The sequence below is a fragment of the Lipotes vexillifer genome, unplaced genomic scaffold (assembly GCF_000442215.2).
Source record: "Lipotes vexillifer unplaced genomic scaffold, Lipotes_vexillifer_v1.1 scaffold12, whole genome shotgun sequence".
Taxonomy (NCBI): domain Eukaryota; kingdom Metazoa; phylum Chordata; class Mammalia; order Artiodactyla; family Lipotidae; genus Lipotes; species Lipotes vexillifer.
The window spans coordinates 1,143,039-1,164,786 of NW_006796716.1; the positions used below are offsets into that span (position 1 = coordinate 1,143,039).

At 43.9% G+C, this 21,748-nt stretch overlaps 1 protein-coding gene across 1 annotated transcript in view; it reads left to right on the top strand.

Annotated features, from left to right (window-relative positions):
- Nucleotides 1-21,748, top strand: part of LOC103072266 (general transcription factor II-I repeat domain-containing protein 2) — a 45,894-nt gene that overhangs the window by 9,791 nt on the left and 14,355 nt on the right. The window contains exons 3-11 of the mRNA XM_007468756.1: nt 7,812-7,931; nt 9,483-9,666; nt 9,821-9,849; nt 11,286-11,340; nt 11,654-11,697; nt 15,237-15,314; nt 17,599-17,605; nt 21,042-21,063; nt 21,587-21,614. Of these exons, the coding sequence (XP_007468818.1) occupies nt 7,812-7,931; nt 9,483-9,666; nt 9,821-9,849; nt 11,286-11,340; nt 11,654-11,697; nt 15,237-15,314; nt 17,599-17,605; nt 21,042-21,063; nt 21,587-21,614 (567 nt within the window). The remainder of the gene's footprint in view (nt 1-7,811; nt 7,932-9,482; nt 9,667-9,820; nt 9,850-11,285; nt 11,341-11,653; nt 11,698-15,236; nt 15,315-17,598; nt 17,606-21,041; nt 21,064-21,586; nt 21,615-21,748) is intronic.

Here is a 21,748-nt window from a genome sequence, read left to right on the forward strand (position 1 = left end):
AATTGACCCTTGTTTTCCTCACAAAATATTCCTCTTTGTTTCATTTATCCTCCTGATCTTGAAGTCTCCTTTGTCTTGTATTAATATAGCCTCACCAGCTTTCTTATGACTAATATTTGCATAGCACATCTTTTTCTATTCATTTACTTTCAGCTCTCTGTACTTTATATTTAAACTATGTCTCTTGTAAACATGCAGTTAGGTCTTTTTTGTAAAAACCAGTCTGAAAATCTGACTCTTACTTGGATTGTTTCATCCATTTACTTGTGTGTGTGTGTGTGTGTGTGTGTGTGTGTGTGTGTGTGGTACGTGGGCCTCTCACTGCTGCGGCCCCTCCCGCTGCGGAGCACAGGCTTCGGACGCGCAGGCTCAGCGGCCATGGCTCACGGGCCCAGCCGCTCCGCGGCATGTGGGATCCTCCCGTACCGGGGCACGAACCCGCGTCCCCTGCGTCGGCAGGCGGACTCTCAACCACTGCGCCACCAGGGAAGCCCCATCCATTTACATTTAATGTCATTATTTATATGGTTTCGTTTAAGGCTTCTATGTTGCTGTTTCTTTTCTGTTCATCTCATATGTTCTTTGTTCCTTTGAGACTACTTTCCTGCGTTATTTTATTTATTTTTTTTAATACATTTATTTTATTTATTTATTTATTTTGGCTGCATTGGGTTCTCGTTGCTGCACGTCTACTTTCTCTAGTTGTGGCCCGCGGGGGCTACTCTTCATTGTGGTACACGGGCTTCTCATTCTGGTGGATTCTTTTGTTGCGGAGCATGGGCTCTAGGCACGTGGGCTTCAGTAGTTGTGGCATGCGGACTCAGTAGCTGTGGCTCGTGGGCTCTAGAGAACAGGCTCAGTAGTTGTGGCACATGGGCTTAGTTGCTCTGCAGCATGTGGGATCTTCCCGGACCAGGGATCGAACCCATGTCCCCTGCACTGGCAGGCGGATTCTTAACCACTGCACCACCAGGGAAACCCCCTGTGTTATTTTAGATCAAGAAATTTTTTTGTATTATGTTTTATTTCCTCTATTGACATTTTAGCTCTTTTAGGTTTTTTTTTTTTTTGGTTATTCTTGGGATTATAATGTGCCCTCCTAATTTGTCACAGTGAACCTAAAATTACTATTTTTCTACTACACCTACAATGTAAGAACCTTAAACAGTATAATTCTGTTTACTTCTGTCTAGCCCTAATATGTTATAAATCCTGCAACGCCTTATGATGTTTGTTTTAAGCAATCACTTTGCAAAATTTTTTAAAATAATCTTTTATATTTACCTACATATGTACCATTTCTAATACCCTTTTTTCCTTCTTGTAGCTCTGGATTTCCATCTGGAATTATTTCCCTTCAGCCTGAAGAACTTTCTTTAGCATTTCCTTTAGTGTGGGTCTAATAGTAAAACCCTCTCTGATTTTGTTTATCAGAAAATGTATTTACCTTGCCTTCATTTGTGTGTGTGTGTGTGTGTGTGTGTGTGGTTTAAAAAAAAACCATAAAATTTACCATTAAACCATATTTATGGGTATGGTAGTTCAGTAGTGTTGAGTATATTCACATTGTTGTGAAACAGATCTCCAGAACTCTTTCATCTTGCAAATTTGAAGCTCTATAACCACTAAATAAACAATTCCGTTTCCCCCACTACCTTGGCCCCTGATAACCACCATTCTCCTTTGTTTCTATGAGTGTGACTATTTTACATACCTCATCTAAGTGGAATCATAGAGTACTTACACTATTAACGCCTGGATTATTTTACTTTTGGCATAACATCCTGAGGTTTCATCCATGTTATAGCATGGAACGGGACTCAGTCTGCCTTCAAACACCTCTAATGAATTTTTCAGTTCAGTTATCGTATTTTTCAGCCCCAGGAGTGCCGTTTGGTTTTTTTTATAGTTCCTCTTTTTCAGTACTCTCATTTTGTTCATGTATCATTTAGTTGTCTTTCTATACTCTCTCTTTTAGTGCGTTGAGCATCTTTATTTTAAATTCTTCATCAGGTAGTTCATAGATCTACATTTCTTTAGAATTGGTGTCTGGAGTTTTATTTTGTTCCTTTGAGTGGGCCTTGTTTCCCTGCTTCTCTGTATGCCTTGTAATTATTTTTCCCCGCCCCTGGGATTTTTTCCTGGGCATTTGAAAAAACAACCACCTCTCCCAGTTTTGCTTACTGGCTCCATGCGGGGGAAGACCACCCATCAGCCCTGCTGGCTGTTCTAGAACCTCTCAAACCTTTTTGAATCTCTTTCGCCCCCTGGTGTCTCCCACAGAACTGCAGCTCTGAGTTAAGTCAGTGCTCTGAGTCAGGCAAGTTATAAATCAGTTCCTACAGTAACCCCCAGACAAGCCAGAATATTGGACACACAGTCCACTCTTTTGTTTCCACGTCAAGGGAGGAGCCCCAGTCTGGGGGTTCCTTCGCAGCTGCTCTGCACTATGCCACATAGAGGGAGAAGCATGAATACGCACAGCAAATGCTGCAAACCTTCCTACCCCTGTGCTAAAGTCTCTTCTTGGTTTTCCAGTGGCTGGGGTGCCATAGCTTCTCAGCTGGTCTGCAGAGTTCTCACAGTGGTGGTCTGGTCCGTATATTGTTAATTTGGTGTATCTGCTTCCTAGTCTGCCATCTTGCCAACATCATGCTCCTTGCTTTCGTTTCTGAAGAATTTTTTTTTTTTGAACTATAGTTGATTTACAACATTATGTTAGTTTCAGGTGTACAGCAAAATGATTCAGTTATACATATATTTATATATTCTTTTTGAGATTCTTTTCCATTATGGGTTATTACAAGATATTGAATATAGCTCCCTGTGCCATACAGTAGGTCCTTATTGTTTTTTGAAGACTGCTTTTACTCGATATGGAATCTGGCTTGACAATTTTTTTCCTCCAGCCCTTTTTTTTCTCTTTTGGCCGCATTGCGTGGCTTGTGGGATCTTAGCTCCCCGACTAGGGATTGAACCTGCACCTTAAGCAGTGAAAGCATGGAGTCCTAACCACTGGACCGCCAGGGAATTCTCTTCCTCCAGCCCTTTCAAAGTTTCATTCCATTTCCTCCTGGTTGCCGCTGCTTTAGATAACAAAGTCAGGTTAGAATTCTTATTTTTGTTCCCCTGAAGGTAATGTATCTTTTTCCCTAGCTCTGTCTCATCTTTGGTTTTCCGCAGTTTGGCCATGAAATGCATATTTATAGCCTTCTTTGTTTTTACCCTACTTGGTCTGTGGAGCTTACTGAATCTGCATGTTGACATCTTCATCAATGTTGGACATTTTTGGCCATTCATATCTCTTCAAATATTTATTCTGATTCTCTTCTTAATTTACACAGAGAAGGAAATTTGCTATTTAATGTTGTTGTTTTTTTAAATTATCTTTGGCGGCATTGAGTCTTCGTTGCTGCACGCGGGCTTTCTCTAGTTGTGGTGCGTGGGCTTCTCATTGCGGTGGCTTCTCTTGCCGTGGAGCACAGGCTCTAGGCGTGCAGGCTTCAGTAGTTGCAGCACGTGGGCTCTAGGGTGTGCGGGTTTCAGTGGTTGTGGCTCATGGGCTCTAGAGCGCAGGCTCAGTAGTTGTGGCGCACGGGCTTAGTTGCTCCACGGCACGTGGGATCTTCCAGGACCAGGGTTTTAACCCGTGTCCCCTGCATTGGCAGGCAGATTCTTAACCACTGTGCCATCAGGGAAGTCTGGCAGGTGGATTCTTAACCACTACATCACCAGGGAAGTCCAGAAATTTGCTATTTATTGTCTCACAAGTCATTAAGGCTCTGTTCCTTCCCCCCCACACACACTTTTTCTTTTTGTACTCAAGTTTCAGATTGGATAGTTTCTATTGGCATTTCTTTGAGGGCACTGATTCTTTCTTCAGCCATATCCAGGGCTGTTAAGTCCATCTGGTGAAATTTTCATTTCCAATTATTTTCCATTTCTAAAATTGCATTTTCTTTCTTCCTTCTGTGGTTAACATTTTCATTTCTCTGTTGCAATTCCCCTTATATTAATTTGTTGTGTTCACCACCCCTATAAAAAGTCTTTCATGTGTTTATAGCAGTTGTTTTAGTCCTTATCTGGTAATTTCAACATCTGGGTCATTTCTGGTTCTACGTCTATAGATTGTTTTTTCTGTCTCGGTCATGGGTCACATTTTCCTGCTTCTTCACAGTCCTACTAATCTTTAATTTTATACTGGGTATTATGCATGATATGTTGTAAAAATCTGCTAAGTAAAATTGCATTTTGTTCTGGCAGGCAGTTAAGTTACTGGCAGGTCACCCTGTCCCCATGTGGATGAGAGTTGCCCTTGGCCCTAGAGCATCCCTCTTAGTCTCAGAAGGCGGCCCCTCCTCCTAAGATGTGCCCCTTAGTTTCACAAGGTGTTAAACAAGCTTCTCGAACTTGGTGGATCTTGAATACCAAACCCTGTCTTTCTGGCACCACACAGCTGTTTAAATCTCTGCTCAGCAGTTTACCTTCCAGATGTTGCTTTTCCTTAAAGCCTCACCCTGTGCTTGCACAGTTTGGAGACGAAGCAAGAATCTGAGGGAAGATGCTATGATGATACTGGGTCTCCTACCTCTGTGACTCATTTTCTCCAGAATTTCCCTTTCAGTGTTTAACCACAATGGCAGTCCTGATATGTGACATAGGTTTCCTCGTTTCACTAAGACTGCTGCTTTTTGGTTAAGCTCTATTTCTCCCTGAGTCCCACAGGAAGTCAGGAGTTCCCATGGGGGAAAAGCCAGGTCAATGTGCATCTCATTCCATATGTGTGCTTCCCTTCTTTCGAGGATAGCATTCCTTCCCGCTTTCACCTGTTTCTGGTTGTTCTTCAGTGCTTTCAAGTAGTTATCTTCTCATTTTGTCCAGAGCTTATCATTCATTGTTCCTGGCAAATACACACTTCTCTGCCATCGCTGGGACAGTAATACCGGGTGTCATTCCTGAATGTGTGATGGTTATTTCTCTAGAAGTTGTCTTGAAAGTCAGGAAAAATTACCATGGAATTGCATCAAAAACACATTTACCTGCCTTCTGAAGTTAGAAACCAACTCCCTGCTGTATAAGCATTCACAAATTTAATCCTCAAAACAGAAGGAATTTGGAATCAACCTGGGTTAGGGTTATAAGTGTTTAATATTAAAGCAGTATAAAGTAAACCAGGGACTGGCGAGCTTTCTCTGTAACGGGAGTGATAGTAAATGTTTTAGTCTCTGGGTCATTACAGCCTCTGTTGCAGCCACTCACCTTGCTTTTGTAGCATGAAACTAGAAGCAGGTGACATGGCGATGAATGCACCTGGTCAATAAAACTTTATTTACAGCACTGAAATGTGAATTTCGTGTTATTTTCTCAGGTCATGAAGTAAGTCCTTTTGAACTTATTTAACCATTTCAAAATATGAAAAACCATTCTTAGCTCACAGGTCATACAAAAAACAGGCCGCGGGCAGGATGTGGCCCCAGGCTGTAGTTCACTGACCCCTGGAGTAAACCTGCAGGCAGTACTGTCAATTATTCTGTTTACCTCTTATTTTACCTGTGGGCCAAAATTGTTTGAATGACCAAACACACATAGGTTTTCACCTGCTTCCTTCTTTTAGCCTAATTGGTTCTGATATGTGAACATGCCTAGGAACTGCTTTGCAGAATTGTTTACACAAAACTCTATATATCCTGTACTTCCTGGATGTCTGAGGGTTTTCAAGTATAATTCTCTGTGCACGAGTTTTGCCTTACATTTGACCCTAGAACGTAACTCCATTGTACAAGCCTCTCGGGCCCAAGAAATCACTTTGACGGTTTTCAAGTTACTGCCTCTCTACTCCAAGTCCACCCTTCTTTGTCCTGCCTTGTGATACTGGAACTGGACCCTGTAAACATTTCTCCCTTGGCAGCTGGCCTAGGACCTACCTTGGAGGCTTTTTCAGGAGGTCCCTGGAGGAGGAAGACACTTCTCTTCCCGTTTCCAGTGGACTCGCACCTGCTTGTAGCTGTAGCACACGGTGACCAATTGCACTTGGGATTCCCAGGGGCACCCCTGCTGCACACAGCATCCAGTTGGCTCCCCTGCATCCCGGCCAGCTGCCCAGCAAGTCACACAGAAGTCCCAGAAAGTTCCAGAAGGAAGCTTCCCAGAGAAATCTCAGGGGCACCACACCCACCGGCAGTTTCCCAGGGAGTTAGTTCCACCAGTACCTGAGAGAGGGGCCTCCTAGAAAGTTCTGCTGGCATCACCCCACGGGTGGTTTCCAGAGTTCTGCCACCACCCCAGGGAACAGCTTCCCTGCAATAGCGAATCTGGCGGCACCCTGGGGGCAACTTGCCAGTGGTTTCCACTAGCACCTCTAGAGGACGGGTCCCTGCTTGCCAGCCCCAGCTTATGGCACCCCTGCAGACTCTGCCTCCTCCCCAGAGAGGCCTGGATCTCAGCCTCGGGGGGACTGTCTTCCAGGATTAGTTTCTCCCTCAGCCCTTGTGGTAGTCGATACTCCTACTGCCTGTTACTTGTGTGTTGTTTAGAGTTCCCATTACCCCTTAGCAGTTCATCCTTGTTACTATGATTCTGCTTGGGTTTTTTGTTTGGCTGCACCAAGTCTTAGTTGTAGCATGCAGGCTCTTAGTTATGGCTCGTGGGATCTAGGTCCCTCACCAGGGATCGAACCCAGGCCCCTCGCATTGGGAGCAAAGAGTCTTAACCTCGGGACCACCAGAGAAGTCCCACTAATGATTCTTTTATTAAACTTTCCCTGTTCATATTAATGTGTGGTTTCTGTGTCCTGACTAACCCTGATGAAAACAAAGAGTTTCAAAACCTGCGGGATCTTAGTTCCCCAACCAGGGATGGAACCCGAGTCCTCTGCAGTGGAAGCGCAGAGTCCTAACCACTGGACCGCCAGGGAATTCCCAGCAAACAATTTTCTGTTACCATTTCCTCTGAACTACTAATATTTCCTTATATGTTGAATTATTTATTGTTTATCAATAGATTCATTTCAGAGATGATCACTATGTTATTTTATCCTGTTCATCAGAAATAGCCTGTTCTTTGTTGTGTATATATTTTTTTTAATTAAAAGGTCTTGTTTTGGACTTCCCTGGTAGCACAGTGGTTAAGAATCCACCTGCCAATGCAGGGGACATGGGTTCAAGCCCTGGTCCGGGAAGATCCCACATGTCCCAGAGCAGCTGGGCCTGCGTGCCACAGCTGCTGAGCCTGTGCTCTGGAGCCCGTGAGCCACAACTACTGAGCCCGCATGCCACAACTACTGAGCCCACATGCCTAGAGCCTGTGCTCCGCAGCAAGAGAAGCCACCACAGTGAGAAGCCCGCGCACTGCAACGAACAGTAGCCCCCGCTCGCTGCAACTAGAGAAAGCCCGCGCGCAGCAACAAAGACCCAATGCAGCCAAAAATAAATAAATTTATTTTTTTAAAAAAAGATCTTGTTTTGGGCTTCCCTGGTGGCGCAGTGCTTGAGGGTCCGCCTGCCGTTGCGGGGGGCGCGGGTTCGTGCCCCGTTTCGGGAGGATCCCGCATGCCGCGGAGCGGCTGGGCCCGTGAGCCGTGGCCGCTGGGCCTGCGCGTCCGGAGCCTGTGCTCCGCAAATGGGAGAGGCCACAACAGTGAGAGGCCCGCATAACGCAAGAAAAAAAAAAAAAAAAAAAAAAAAAAAAAGATCTTGTTTTATGTCTATTCCTATTTTTCCCCTTTTTCCTTCCAGTACCAGAAGCATGGACGTTAAGGAAACGCACAGTACAGATACTTGGATACTGACTTTGTACTGATCACTCGTTTACAGGCATTGCCGAAGGGCTGCAGGAGGTGAAACCCCCAGGCCCTGCCAACGGGATGCAGATTGATTCAGGAGAAACGGAAATACTCAGAAAAGCCGTCGAGGACTATTTCTGCTTTTGTTACGGTAAAGCTCACTTTAAGCATTAATTCTCTGAATAGTTCACTACAGAAGATGGTATTAGAAATCATTTTATCAGCGTGACTATTTAGACTGTCTCTAACGTTGGAAAAGTCCACATTCACATCAAGGGAAGAGCCAGTTAAGTACCAGATCAAGTCGTCTTACGGAAGACCACTTGGTCTCTTCTGGTCCATTGGAAGCTCTGAATTCATCAGCCTTCAGTCTTTGCAGAGCCCCCTCCCCATGGCCATGCAGTTATTACAGATGTTCATGGTTGGTTCACGCACCAGCCTCATCCTCATTGGTCTCCCCACCTACCCACATCTTCCCACAGGCATGGAGACAGGGATTTTTTTTTTAAATACCTACACAGTGCTTTAAAAAGCTAGATAACAAGGAAGTCTGCAGGTGTTGTACTTGTGATAGAAGCACCTTAGCATCTTAGGGCCTGGATCATCATTCCTAGACAGCTGTAAACATCTATGTGACCTGCAGGTCCCTGTGAGCATTTGGATTTGGGGGACTCCTCCAGCATAGGGGATCTTAGGGTCTCAGGCTACACTTCCATATGAGAAATGGAGCTCCAGCACCTCGGGGCTGGTCAGCCAGTGCAGAGACACCGACATATCCCCAGGTGGACTCAGCTTTCTACAGGCAAGTTGGCCCAATCTGTACAGTGTGACACAGGGACACTTAAGCTTTGGGCAGGGCTCTCATCCTCTTTGGCTGCAGCCTGAGTAACCTCAGCGTGTTCCCTGCAGCCCTGGGTGCACCAGGGTGAGCACCCTGAATTGTGCAACCTCCAAGAGAATGGAGAAAAAGACCTATTATTTTCTTTCTTTTGGAAATAGATTATTTTTAGTTAATTAATTTACTTATTGAAATATAGTTGACTTACAATATTATATTAGTTTCAGGTGTACAACATAGTAATTCAATATTTTTTTAATAAATTTATTTATTTTATTTATTTATTTTTGGCTGTGTTGGGTCTTCGTTGCCGCACGCTGGCTTTCTCTAGTTGCGGCGAGCGGGGGCTACTCTTCGTTGCAGTGCGCGGGCTTCTCATTGCGGTGGCTTCTCTTGTTGCGGAGCATGGGCTCTAGGCACGCGGGCTTCAGTAGTTGTGGCACGTGGGCTCAGTAGTTGTGGCTCACAGGCTGTAGAGCACAGGCTCAGTAGTTGTGGGTTACGGGCTTAGTTGCTCCGCGGCATGTGGGATCTTCCCGGACCAGGGCTCAAACCCGTGTCTGCTGCATTGGCAGGCGGATTCTTAACCACTGCGCCACCAGGGAAGCCCCTGTGATTCAATATTTTTATAGATTATGCAACCTATTATATTCTCTTATGTGAAGATTTAAAGGAAAACATTTTGTACTTTTTCTTTTGGCCTTTTGGTCGGAAATTTTATTGAGATATAGAGGCATAGGACACTTTAAGGTTTTAATAAATTTCAGAACCAAATATCACCACCTGTGTTTATGACACTAAGTGAAATTGACTATCAGGGATTTATGCTCATATTGTTTAAAGACATCCTGCTGCTTCTTCTAGGCAAAGCCTTGGGGACGACAGCAATGGTGCCTGTTCCTTACGAGAAGATGCTGAGGGACCAGGCAGCCGTAGTGGTGCAGGGGCTCCCAGAAGGGATCCCCTTTCAACACCCTGAAAACTATGACCTTGCAACCCTGAAGTGGATTTTGGAGAACAAAGCGGGGATTTCATTCCTTATCAACAGGTGATAGGCTCTACCCCCTCCTAACAGCTGATACACTGACAGCTTAATTTCAGTTAGTTAATTCTGTCCCGTTATGTTAGAAGTTGGTTATTCAGATGTTTAATCTGTCCGTCTTGTGTGTTCATGTCAGGTAACAGTGTTGGTTTTCTTGCAGACCCTTCCTGGGTCCCGTGAGTCAGCTAGGTAAGCGACAGCTTCTCATACTTGGTGACTACCCTTGACTGCTAAACCAGTTCTGCTTAATTAAAATGCAAGTTTGGCACATTCTAAAGCTTGTTTATGCTTTGTCTTTCCTGCGTTGAGGAGGCCACCTCTGATGCCGGGGCCACGGGTGGTGGGGATGTTTGCAGGGACTACAGCTCAGGGAAACACACATACCCAGCCTGAGAGCCAGGACGCCACCCTCCCGTCAGCTCGCATGCCGGCGAGCGTCTGCGTCCAGCCCTTGGAGGGCAGGAGATCTACCTTGTCCATGTGCACAGGAGTGTGAGGATGCTGGAGTGACTTCCTGGTCTTTGAGCACCAACCACGGGCCAGGCGTTGTGGGATTCAGGAGTGTTCTGGGCTCTGTGACCGTTCCCGTGCTTCTGAGATACATGATCTGGGAGGAGGAAAGAGACTGTTCAGAGAACCAGGGGTGACCCGTGGAGGAAATCCCTGAGAGCCCCCAGAAGGGGTTAGAATTGTGTGGTCAGAAGAGCTTCCTGGAGGAGCTGGCCTCCAGGATAAGCAGGATCTCAATAGCTTGGTTCCCCCGGGAAGCCCATTCCATGTGGTCAGGCAGAAAGTTATGTGCAGGGTGTTTGAGACCATGTTTGGGAAACCAGGACCCCTCATAAGCTTCTTAACTGATGAAGGGACCAAAAAAGAAAATAGTAATTTTACCAGGAGCATTTAGAGATCCATCTATGCCCACATCCTTATTTTCTCAGATTATTATTCTGGATCATAGTTGGAAACCTTGGGCCATAGCTGTTCATGAAAGACCAGGTCTAAAGAGGGTGTTATGCTGAGCCTATATAGGTACAGAAGCCAGGTGGCAGGGGTGGGTGGAGGGTCTGTCCACATGGACTACCTTGGGGTACAGAGGGCAATGAGACACTCCTGTGCATGGGCTACTCACAGAGAAGGTATTTCTGGAGCACTTGTGAGTTCCTGGGGTCCCCCAGCTCACATTAAAGGAGGGACTGGAGGGTGAGGGATGGTAGGTGACCAGGTAACTGTTTTCCCAGGTGGCTTGTATTGTCATTATAGAAATAATGGTAATAGTTGCTGACACTTATTTTGTGATAGGCACTCTTCTAAGCACTTTGCATGTATTAATTAATCCTCACCCAACCACCATTTTGAGACGAGGAAACTGAGGCACGAGGAGGCTTAGTAACCTGCCAGAGGTCGCTCCGGCACAGGTTTGCTCCTTGGCCCCCATTGTGGCCACACAGATGACCCAGGCCCCGGGGGCTGCTTTGAGTTGGTCTCTCCTCTGCTGCTATTCCACGATGACCTAGAGCCAGGAATTCTGTTCTCTTTATATTCGCTTTCCCTTTATATGCCTTTGAATGTTGTCATATTTCAAGGTGCAGACAGAGGCTAGCATGTGTCTTTTTACTCATGCACAGGTGGGCCTGGGGTGGTAACAGATGCTGAGAGATCAGTGACATCACCAAGTGAAAGGTAAGGGATAAATAAAAAATTAAGTCCACATCTAACCCAAATGTATTAGTTTTTAGGCTATGGAATGTCTTATTTTGTTACATATTCTTTATTCAAAAGGATGTTTGGGATTATGAGAATATATTCATTGACACCTTTAACTTTCTTAATAATTTGTTACAACATTAAAGCTGAGGTAGCTTTGCATTCAGTTTGATGGGGGGAGGGGAACCTATGATGGTGTGGAGATCTGGGGATTAGATTCAGTGTGTCCAGATGCCTTTGGGCAGTTCTCACCCTGCCCATCTTGACCAGCATTCCCTTCTCCTTTCAGCTGTGCCCCCATCAACGTGAAGACTGAACCCATGGAAGATTCTGGTATGTACACTGATGCTTGTAGAATCAGGTGTCCAGCTGGTCATTATTTGACTCCTTTCTTTTGTTTTACTTAAAAATGGGACTTTCAGTAAACCAGGAATAGAGGGGAATTTCCTCAACTTGATAAAATAAAATTTACAAAAAACCTACAGCTAACATCGTATTTCATGCTGAGAAACTAGAATCTTTCCCACTAAGATCAGGAGCAAAGCAAGGATGTCCCCTCTCATCACTCCCTTTCAACATCATCCCAAAAGTCCTAGCTAATGCAATAAGACAAGAAAAGGAAATATAAGGTATATGGATTGGGAATGACAAACTGAAACTGTCTTTAATTTGCAGATGATATATTGGTCCATATTTGGATAGAAGATCCCAAAGAATCAACAAGATAATGGGGAGAGGTCACTAATGAACCTCAACAGGGGCCTTATTTGCAGAATAATCATATTTCACTCAAATATCTAGGAAAAAAAGCCTTCTAATTCAATAAATATTAGGTACTAAGATGGTATTAAGTAGATACATTTGTATTTTAATTATATAGAAATTAGAACTTGACTGCTAAATGAGTAAAAAGTCTTGAATACACATTTGGAATATGAATTTGATTTATGAATAAAGCAGTGTTTTTATTTTTGGACATAGCTTATTTTATTGCTTTCTTACTCTCTGTCATTTCTAAATGTTCTACAATAGACGTACATTACTATGACAATGTATATTGGGAAAAAAATCCCTCTTTGATGGTGAGAGTAGTTAACCCCCATCCCTGCTCTCCCATGCCTCAAATAATAATAATAATAATAATAATAATGGCATTAGAAGGAAAAATGTTAAAGGTTAAAAATTGAAAAAGAAATTTTTAACTCAAATGTTTAATCAAGGGATGGAAAAATATTGAAAGCATTAGAAGTAGAAACGTTAGAAAACCTAAAATAAACAAGTACATAAAACTGAAACTCAAACCTCAAAAAGTTAAAGATGAACACAAGCTGACTGTACAGGGTAAAATGAGAAGTTAATAACGTTTAGAAAAGCAACATAGAAATAAGAAGTAAACAGTTCCAAATGTAAAGTTAAATCTGAGATAATGTAAAAGAAAAATATTCAATATTAAGAAAAGATGGAGAGAGAAGGCGAAGCGAGATGTTACCTCCAGTGAAATGGAGGTCAGAGCACGAGCTTTGCTGAAGGTGTCAGATGTGGCTTATGCTTAGCTGACTCCCCAGTCCCTTGGGGCAGGAATAGCCTGAATCCAACCTTGTCATACCCTAGGGTCGCTCCTATCCACAGATAAATATGTGCTTGGTAGAAGCTCCACCTTCAACGTCAGCCTGAAAAGAGGGCCTGTCCATTGTAGTTATTCTGGGTAAAACCAACACAAGTCAACGGAAAGGAGCCAGATATTTCAGCCAACAGAGTTCAGCTGTGGCGTCTTCATCCCACTTACACATGACACGCCTTACACGCTTGCCCCTTTAATCTTAGCCTTGGACGCGTTTCCAAGCTCAGATACATTCTGCCTGCATCTCTGTTGGTAACAGAGAATTTAAAACCCCCAAGCCACAGTCTCCTCTCAGAAACCGGGAAAACAAATGGGGTGGGAGTGAGGGGTTGTCGGCTCTCCCCAGGGGGCCCTTTCAAGGATCCGCAGCCCTACCGCCTTCCCTTCCCTCCTCACCAGCTATTGGGTGGATGAGCGTTTCCCGCCAGCCTTAAAATAGGCCTCTTTTGTTGAGGCCTCTCTTTGGAGATGTGATTCCCTATAAACAATCCCTAATAATGTGACTTTCTACCATGGATTTCATGATACAAATTGCTTCCAGGTGCCTGCAGGCTTCTGTGACCATCCATTGGCCTTATTTCCTGTGATGTTTGTGTAGCACTTGCTGCACAGAACGTTTAAATGGTTTTAACTTCTGAATTTCCCCCTACCCCCTCATATTTTGAGGAAAGGCTGAAGCAATTCTGCATTCTGCACCGTCAGATCTGCTTTCAGTTGCCTGCATTGAAAAGAAATTTTTCTTTGACAGCCCAGCTGTCACATGTTTATCAAATGTTTGTATTTTAAAGTTTTACTATAAATTACAAAAGTTCTACATGTTTTAAATAAAAATTCAGTGTAGTAAGTGGTAATAAGTAAAATTGCTCTTCACTCCTCCCCTCTCAAAACTCCATCTCTCTTAAATCTCACTGCACCTCAAATTCCATCCCCATTTTAAGGGCAACAGCTCTTAACCAACTTGTGGAAATTCGTTCAGATCACTTACAAACATGTAAAAAGCTTTTTTTCTTTTTTATGCACAAGTAGACCTCCATTTGTGAGCTCTCCTTTAATCTTTCCATCAGACTACCTTTCTGTCGCACTTCTGAGCAATTTCCTCAACTTGCTTAAGTGCAATATCCATTTCATTGATATGGCCATCGGCCATGTCCATTCTGTTCCTCAGTTTAACACATTTTTCTTTTTGACAGTCACATTCGTTAATACCCAATCTTACTACCCCTATGCCAACAGAGCTGTTAAAGGTTTTCAGAAGACCTCCCCCCGCAACTTGTAAATTAACGCTGAACAGTGAAATCCCGAGCTTGTCACAATTTTTGTTTTTGCTTCTATTAACTTTCACTGTTAAATTATATGTATACTTCAGTATCAGTTATCTATTGCAGCATAAAAGAGCACCCCAGAACTTAGTGGCTTCAAACAATAATTTAGTCTTTCTTACAATTCTGTGTGTTGGCCAGGCCGTCCTTCTGGTCTGGGCTGGCCTCACTCCTGGGGCCGAGGCCTCAGCTGCCAGAGTTGGGCCTACCTCTCCTCTTGGTCTCACATCCTCCAGGCTCATTCACATGGCAACTCTGTTCCAAAAACAGCAGATGCTGATGCACAAGCACTTTTCAAGCCTCTTCCTACATCCCACTGGCCAAAGCAAGTCACATGGCCAGGCCCAGATTCAAACGGTGGAGTAGTTTTCCACTTCTAGAAAATAGGAGTGGGAAAGTTACATTGCAAACAGGTGTATATACTGGGATGGAAGACATTTGTGGCTAATTTTTGCCATCCACTACACCTTTCCCTGATAAAGCCTTTTGGTTTAACCAATGTAGTTTCCCCAGGTTTTGAAATTCATTTTGTTGTAGTAAGTAAATTAAGATTATCTGTGCCAATTTGGGCCCCGTTACAGCAGAATATTTGCAATATTTATATTGCATATAAATGCATGTACATATTCATCCATCTTGAAAGGGAAAATTTCCTGGAATTAGACCTCTTTCTCCTTCCCTTCTTTTCCTCCTTCCTGCCATCCATCTCTCCTCCCTTCCTTCTTTGCTTTATGTTGTTTTATTATTATTTTATATTTATATTTTTTTATGGATAAACCATTTGTCCCTACTGCATGAGCTACAAGTTCTTTTGCTGATTGCCGTGTTGCTGTGTTAATCCAAACAGAACCTGGAAGATATACTAACCAGTCATATCTCTGTTCGTAAGTCTAGCCTAACACATAATTTTATAATTTCCATTGCATTCAAAGGCATTTCACCGAAAGCAACAGTTATGTCAGTCAAGAAAGAATCAGAAGATCCTAATTACTATGAATATAGTATGCAAGGTAATATCATTTTATAATGATTTTCTTCTTTAGAAGTTATCTGTGAAGGAAAATTTTAATTAGCACCCATCTGAAAAACAGGTAAAGAGTCGTAAAGATCCATGTACATTTACCCAGGATCTAACACACTGCCATTAGGGTAAACAATTTTACAGTCATAAAATAGATTGTATTGATACTTAGCCTGAATCCACATGATTCTAGGCATCCGTGAATGTAAAGACATTTCAGGCTGCATTTTACTAGAGTTTGTCTGTTAAATATTATTTTGTGTGATCTAAAATATTCCCGCCTTAATTCTCTTCTGTCCAGTCTGTCCCCTAGGTTGCTGAGAAAATAGTAAGTGTTAAAAGAGATGGAGATGAGTTAAGAAATTCAAGTGCCTTTTCTTTTCTTTTTTTTTAATTAATTTATTTATTTTTGGCTGCGTTGGGTCTTTGTTGCTGTGCGCGGGCTTTCTCTAGTTGCAGCGAGCAGGGGCTACTCTTCATTGCCGTGCGTGGGCTTCTCATTTCAGTGGCTTCTCTTGTTGTGAAGCACGAGCTCTAGGCACACACACTTCAGTAGTGGTAGCACGCAGGCTCAGTAGTTGTGGCACACGGGCTTAGTTGCTCCGCGGCATGTGGGATCTTCGCGGACCAGGGCTCAAACCCGTGTTCCCTGCATTGGAGGCGGATTCATAACCACTGCGCCACCAGGGAAGTCCATCAAGTGCCTTTTCTTAATAGTTGTTTCATTGACAGCATACAAGTTCAACGGGGAGAAGACAATTGTTACCAAATACACAAACGTTCCAAACATGGCACAGGTGGGTGCTGTGTGCATTCTCTACCCAAAGACCAAAATCCCGCTGGACCCCAGCGTGATGTCAGTTTGACGATATGGTACCATCATGTCGCTGTGACTGCCGTACGGTGTTCAGATTCTTCTCCATCTTCCAGCTCCACTGGGAATGGAGACAGAGTGCTGGACGATTTGCAGTCACATCCTCAAACATTATCAGATCGGAAATGTTTCCTACAAAATCTTAACTTTGAAAATTTTTCTGCAGCATTACGTAGCTCTGAAACTTTCGCTAAAAGAATTGTTTCAAAAAATCTAAAGGCAGAGACCAGTGGAAGTTCTGCTGTAATTGCTCTTTCCTGGGCCAACCCCACCCCACCCTCGTCTGCCCCCACCTGGCCTGTCCCTTGTGACCAGTCTCCTTCCCTCGGGGCAGAGGATCTCTTTTCAGTCCATCCCACACACCCCACCCCAATCACTTGTTCTCTGAGAACTGGGATCTGCCCACCTGTCTCCGCCACTCACACTGTCTGTGACTCCTAACCACCCGTAAAGTCCCAGTTTCCTTCCACGTTCCTAGTGCTCTTTCTGGTCTCCCCTCCTATTTCATCTGCCTCCGCAGCCATCACCCTCCCTGGGCTCTTCAGACACACAGCTCGGTCCGTGATTCCTTGAACGTGCCCTGAATCCACCTTCCACGGGGCTTTTATATAAGCTGATCCCTCCCTGTGACTCCCTTCCTACCCTGCAGACCGCTGAGGAGTTCCCCCTCTTTTTTCTGGGCACAGTCAGAATCTCAACTCCTGCAGGGAGCTTCCAGCATTTAGTGTGACCTGCTGTGTTCTATCTATGCTTTTGCCAGGACTCCCTCAGCTAGTGGCAGGAAACACAGCATCTTACTCCCGCCCTGGAGCCCCAAGCCCGGGCTTTCTACATACTGAGCACTCAAATGTGCTTGCTGAGTTGAATGTGACCCTCATGAAGAATCAGTGTAACATTTGTTTCTAAATGACTGTTGTTTTGAACAAACTACTTTTAATTAAATTACGTCTTGGCTCCCAAGAATATATTTTTGAACTTAAGTGACCTTGGTGTTGATCAAATCGTGTACAGTCAGGGATAGGATACTTACAGATTCTGCTCCAAAAGGCATCAGTGGAATGAACAAGTTAGATGTACCTGCAATTGTTCTATTTTAATTTTTCAGAAAGAAGTACATTATGTGAAGAAAAACATTTACGTTAAATGTGTGAATTTATAATCTTTCTCCTGCTTGGCTTGGAAATGACAGAACTCTTCAAGAGATCTTTGTAGAACAGCTTCCTTCTTGATGCCAAAAAGTTCCAAATTGCCTAACATCATGGACTAACATATTCCATAGCACTGCTAACATATTCCATAGCACTGAACATTTTTGTAACCATTTAGGTTAAATACTCACATGCTGAGGTATTGATGTCTATATCCTTTAAGTAAGGGAGATATTTTTAAATCCAAAAAGGCAATCAGTGCGACCTGCTCAGAATGGCGATCGGCCCTCGGGGAGCCCCAGTGAACACGGCCCCACTAGTGCTCGGAAGCTACCCCCACCAGGACCTCACGATCCATCTGCAACACAGATCTCTCAGAAGACCTCCGACACACATTTACGCGTGCACACATAACATCTTGGCCCACGGAAGTCCCATAGGTCTTTTACATGTGCAGGGATCCCATCTCCAGGGTCCCCAGAAATGAAGAATGCACAGTACAAGCTGTGCTGAGATATAGTGCACCCAGGCTTCCTTGATGCTGATGGATGTCAGAGCATCAGTACCATTCTGTTTTCTTCCTGGCTGACACTGCATGATACGGGAGAGAAGCCTTCCAGGCCCAAGGGAACATGGATACAAAAGCCCAAGATCAAGGAATTAACAGTCTTTCTCGAATCACACCACTCCTACACTGACTCTTCTGCTTCCCTTTTTCACATTTAAATACCCCCGTACATCGATTACATGGAGCCCAGCTGGATAATGCAAGATAATCTTTTCTGAAGGTTAGCAATGAGCACACTTAATCCCATCTGCAACCTAATTGCCCCTTGCCATGTAACGTAATCTGTTCACAGGTTTTTGGATATCTTTGTGGGGGGCCATCAGCCTATGGCAAACAAATCGAGTAACCTAGATGAAATGGACAAACTACTGAAACTGACTAAGGATAAAACGCAAAATTTGAATAGTTATATAACAAGAATTTGAATTAGTAATTCAAAAACTTCCTACAAACAAAAGCACAGGACCAGATGCCTTCACTGGTGAATTCTGCCAAGTGTTTAAAGTCCTTCACAGGACTTCCCTGGTGGCGCAGTGGTTAAGATTCCGCCTGCCAATGCAGGGGACATGGGTTCGATCCCTGGTCTGGGAAAATCCCACACACCGCGGAGTAAAGACGCCCCGTGCACCACAACTACTGAGCCTGCACTCTAGAGCCCATGAGCCACAACTACTGAGCGTGCATGCCACAACTACTGAAGCCTGCATGCCTAGAGCCCGTGCTCTGCAACAAGAGAAGCCACCCCAGTGAGAAGCCCGGGCACCGCAACGAAGAGTAGACCCTGCTCACCGCAACTAGAGAAAGCCCACACGCAGCAATGAAGACCCAACGCAGCCACTACTGAACTGCATGCCTAGAGCCCGTGCTCTGCAACAAGAGAAGCCACCCCAGTGAGAAGCCCGGGCACCGCAACGAAGAGTAGACCCTGCTCACCGCAACTAGAGAAAGCCCACACGCAGCAATGAAGACCCAACGCAGCCAAAAATAAAATAAATAAATTTTTTTAAAAAGTAATAAAGTCCCTCACAAACTCTTACAAAAGATAGAGGAGGGAACACTTCTAAACTCATTCTGTTAGGCCAGTATCATCCTGATACCAAAACCAGACAAAAACAACACAAGAAAACTACAGAAAAATATCGCTTATTCATAGACGTACAAACTTTTTCAATAAAATGCTAGCAAATGAATCCAGGAACATACAAAAAGGATTATACATCATGACTGTTGGGCTGCACCCCACAGGCCTGCAAGCCTTGTAGTTGCCCAGCCTCGAGACCAAAGAAAGCCCAGCGACAGAGACATCAGTGGCTTATTGGGCAGGGGGATCTTACACATCCGAAGCAAAGTCCTGGAGCAACACCCCACCGTGCGGCAAACAGTAGGCAGCACGTAACCGCAACCTTCACTACTTGGAGAAGGAGGCTACCATTTATAGAGCGAATCTATATCAGGTTGGCTCATCAGTAACCAGGAAAACAGCGCTGGAGCAGGGGGCAAGCATGTACCAGTTACTAATTAAGCCCTATAATTAGGAGGATTGGGTAGTCATGTGAGTGAAGCAGGGACTTGTCGAGCTGGGGATGTACAGAGAACAGAAGAACAGCTATCTTGAATGGCCTGATCATACAATGACCAAGTGGGATTGATCCTAGGAAGGAAAGATTAGTTCAACATATGGAAATCTATCAGTGGAATAACAACATAAAGAATAAAGGACAAGACCCACATGATTATGCCCATAGATGTAGGAAAAAGGCATCTGACAAAATCTAATAACCTTTCGTGATTAAAAAAAAAGAAAAAAAAACACTCAAATTAGGAATCCAAGGGAACTTTCTCAACATAATTAAGAGCATCTACAGAAAACCTATATAGCTCATGTCATAATAAGACTGAAGGCTTTCCGCCTAAGACCAGGAACAAGACAAGGACGTCTGTTCTTGCCACTTCTTTTCAACATCGTACTGGAGGTCCTAGGCAGGGCAATTAGGTAAGATAAAAAAGGCATCCAGATTGGAAAGGAAGATGTAAAACTATTTCTGTTTGCAGATGACATGATCTTGTATATAGAAAATCCCAAGGAATACACACACAAATTAGAGCTAATAAATAAGTTTAGCAAGGTTGCAGGATACAAGGTCAATATACAAAAATCAATTGTATATCCATACGTTAGCAATGAACAATCAAAAACTGAAATTTTAAAAAATTCCATTTACCACAGCATCAAAAAGAATGCAATGCTTAGGAATAAATTTAACCAAAGAAGTGTAAGACTTGTACACTAGAAACTACACAACAGGGACTTCCCTGGTGGTCCAGTGGCTAAGACTCCGTGCTCCCAATCCCGGGGGCCCGGGTTCGATCCCTGGTCAGGGAACCAGATCCCACATGCTGCAACTAAGAGTTCGCATGCCACAACTAAAGATCCCACATGCCGCAACGAAGACCCAGCGCAGCCAAATAAATAAATAAATATTTTTTTTAAAGTGGCTGCACTATTTTATAAAACAAACAAACAAAAACAAAAAACTACAAAACAGTGTTAAAGAAATTAAAGAACTAAATAAATGTAAAGACATCCTATGTTCATGGATTGGAAAACTTTCCTACAATTTATGTGGAAATGCAAAGGACCCTGAAGAGCCAAAACAATCTTGAAAAAGAACGAAGTTGGAAGATGTGTACTTCCTGATTTCAAAACCTACTACAGAGCTGTCATTATCAGTATTCCGTGGTACTGGCATGAGGATAGACATATGAATCAATGGAATAGAATGGAGAGTACAGAAATAAACCAATATTTTTATATTCAGTTGATTTTCAACAAGGGTGCCCAAGACTAGTCAATGGGGAAAGAATAGTCTTTTCAAAAAATGGTGCTGGAACAACTGGATATCCACCTGCAAAAAGATCAGTTTGGACCTCTACCTCACACAATATAAAAAAAGATGAACTGGGGACTTCCCTGGTGGTGCAGTGGTTGGGAATCCGCCTGCCAATGCAGGGGACATGGGTTCGAGCCCTGGTCCAGGAAGATCCCACATACTGCGGAGCAACTAAGCCCGTGTGCCACAGCTACTGAGCCGGCACTCTAGAGCCCACGAGCAACAACTACTGAAGCCCAGGCGCCACAACTACTGAGGCCCGTGCACCTAGAGCCCGTGCTCTGCAATGAGAGGCCACTACAATGAGAAGCACACGCACTGCAACAAAGAGTGGCCCCCGCTCTCCACAACTAGAGAAAGCCTGCATGCAGCAACGAGGACCCAATGCAGCCAAAAATAAATAAATAAATATTTTTTAAAAACTCAAAATGGATCAAAGACCTAAGTATAAGAGCTAAAACTACAGTGCTCTTAGGAGAAAACACAGACATATATCTTTGTGACCTTGGATTAGAAAATGGTCTCTTAGATACGGAATCTAAAGCACAAGCAGCCAAAGAAGAAAATAGACAAATTGGACTTCGGCAAAATTAAAACCTCTTGTGCTTCAAGGAATATTATGCAAAAAGGGAAAAGACCACAAACAGAATGAGAGAAAACGTGTAAATTATATATCTGATAAAGACCTAGCATCCAGAATATTTAAGAACACTTTCAACACAATAATAAAAATACAAACTACCCAATTTAAAAATGGGTGGGGCTTCCCTGGTGGCACAGTGGTTGAGAGTCCGCCTGCCAATGCGGGGTACACGGGTTCGTGCCCCGGTCCGGGAAGATCCCACATGCCGCGGAGCGGCTGGGCCCGTGAGCCATGGCCGCTGAGCCTGCGCGTCTGGAGCCTGTGCTCCGCAACGGGAGAGGCCACAACAGTGAGAGGCC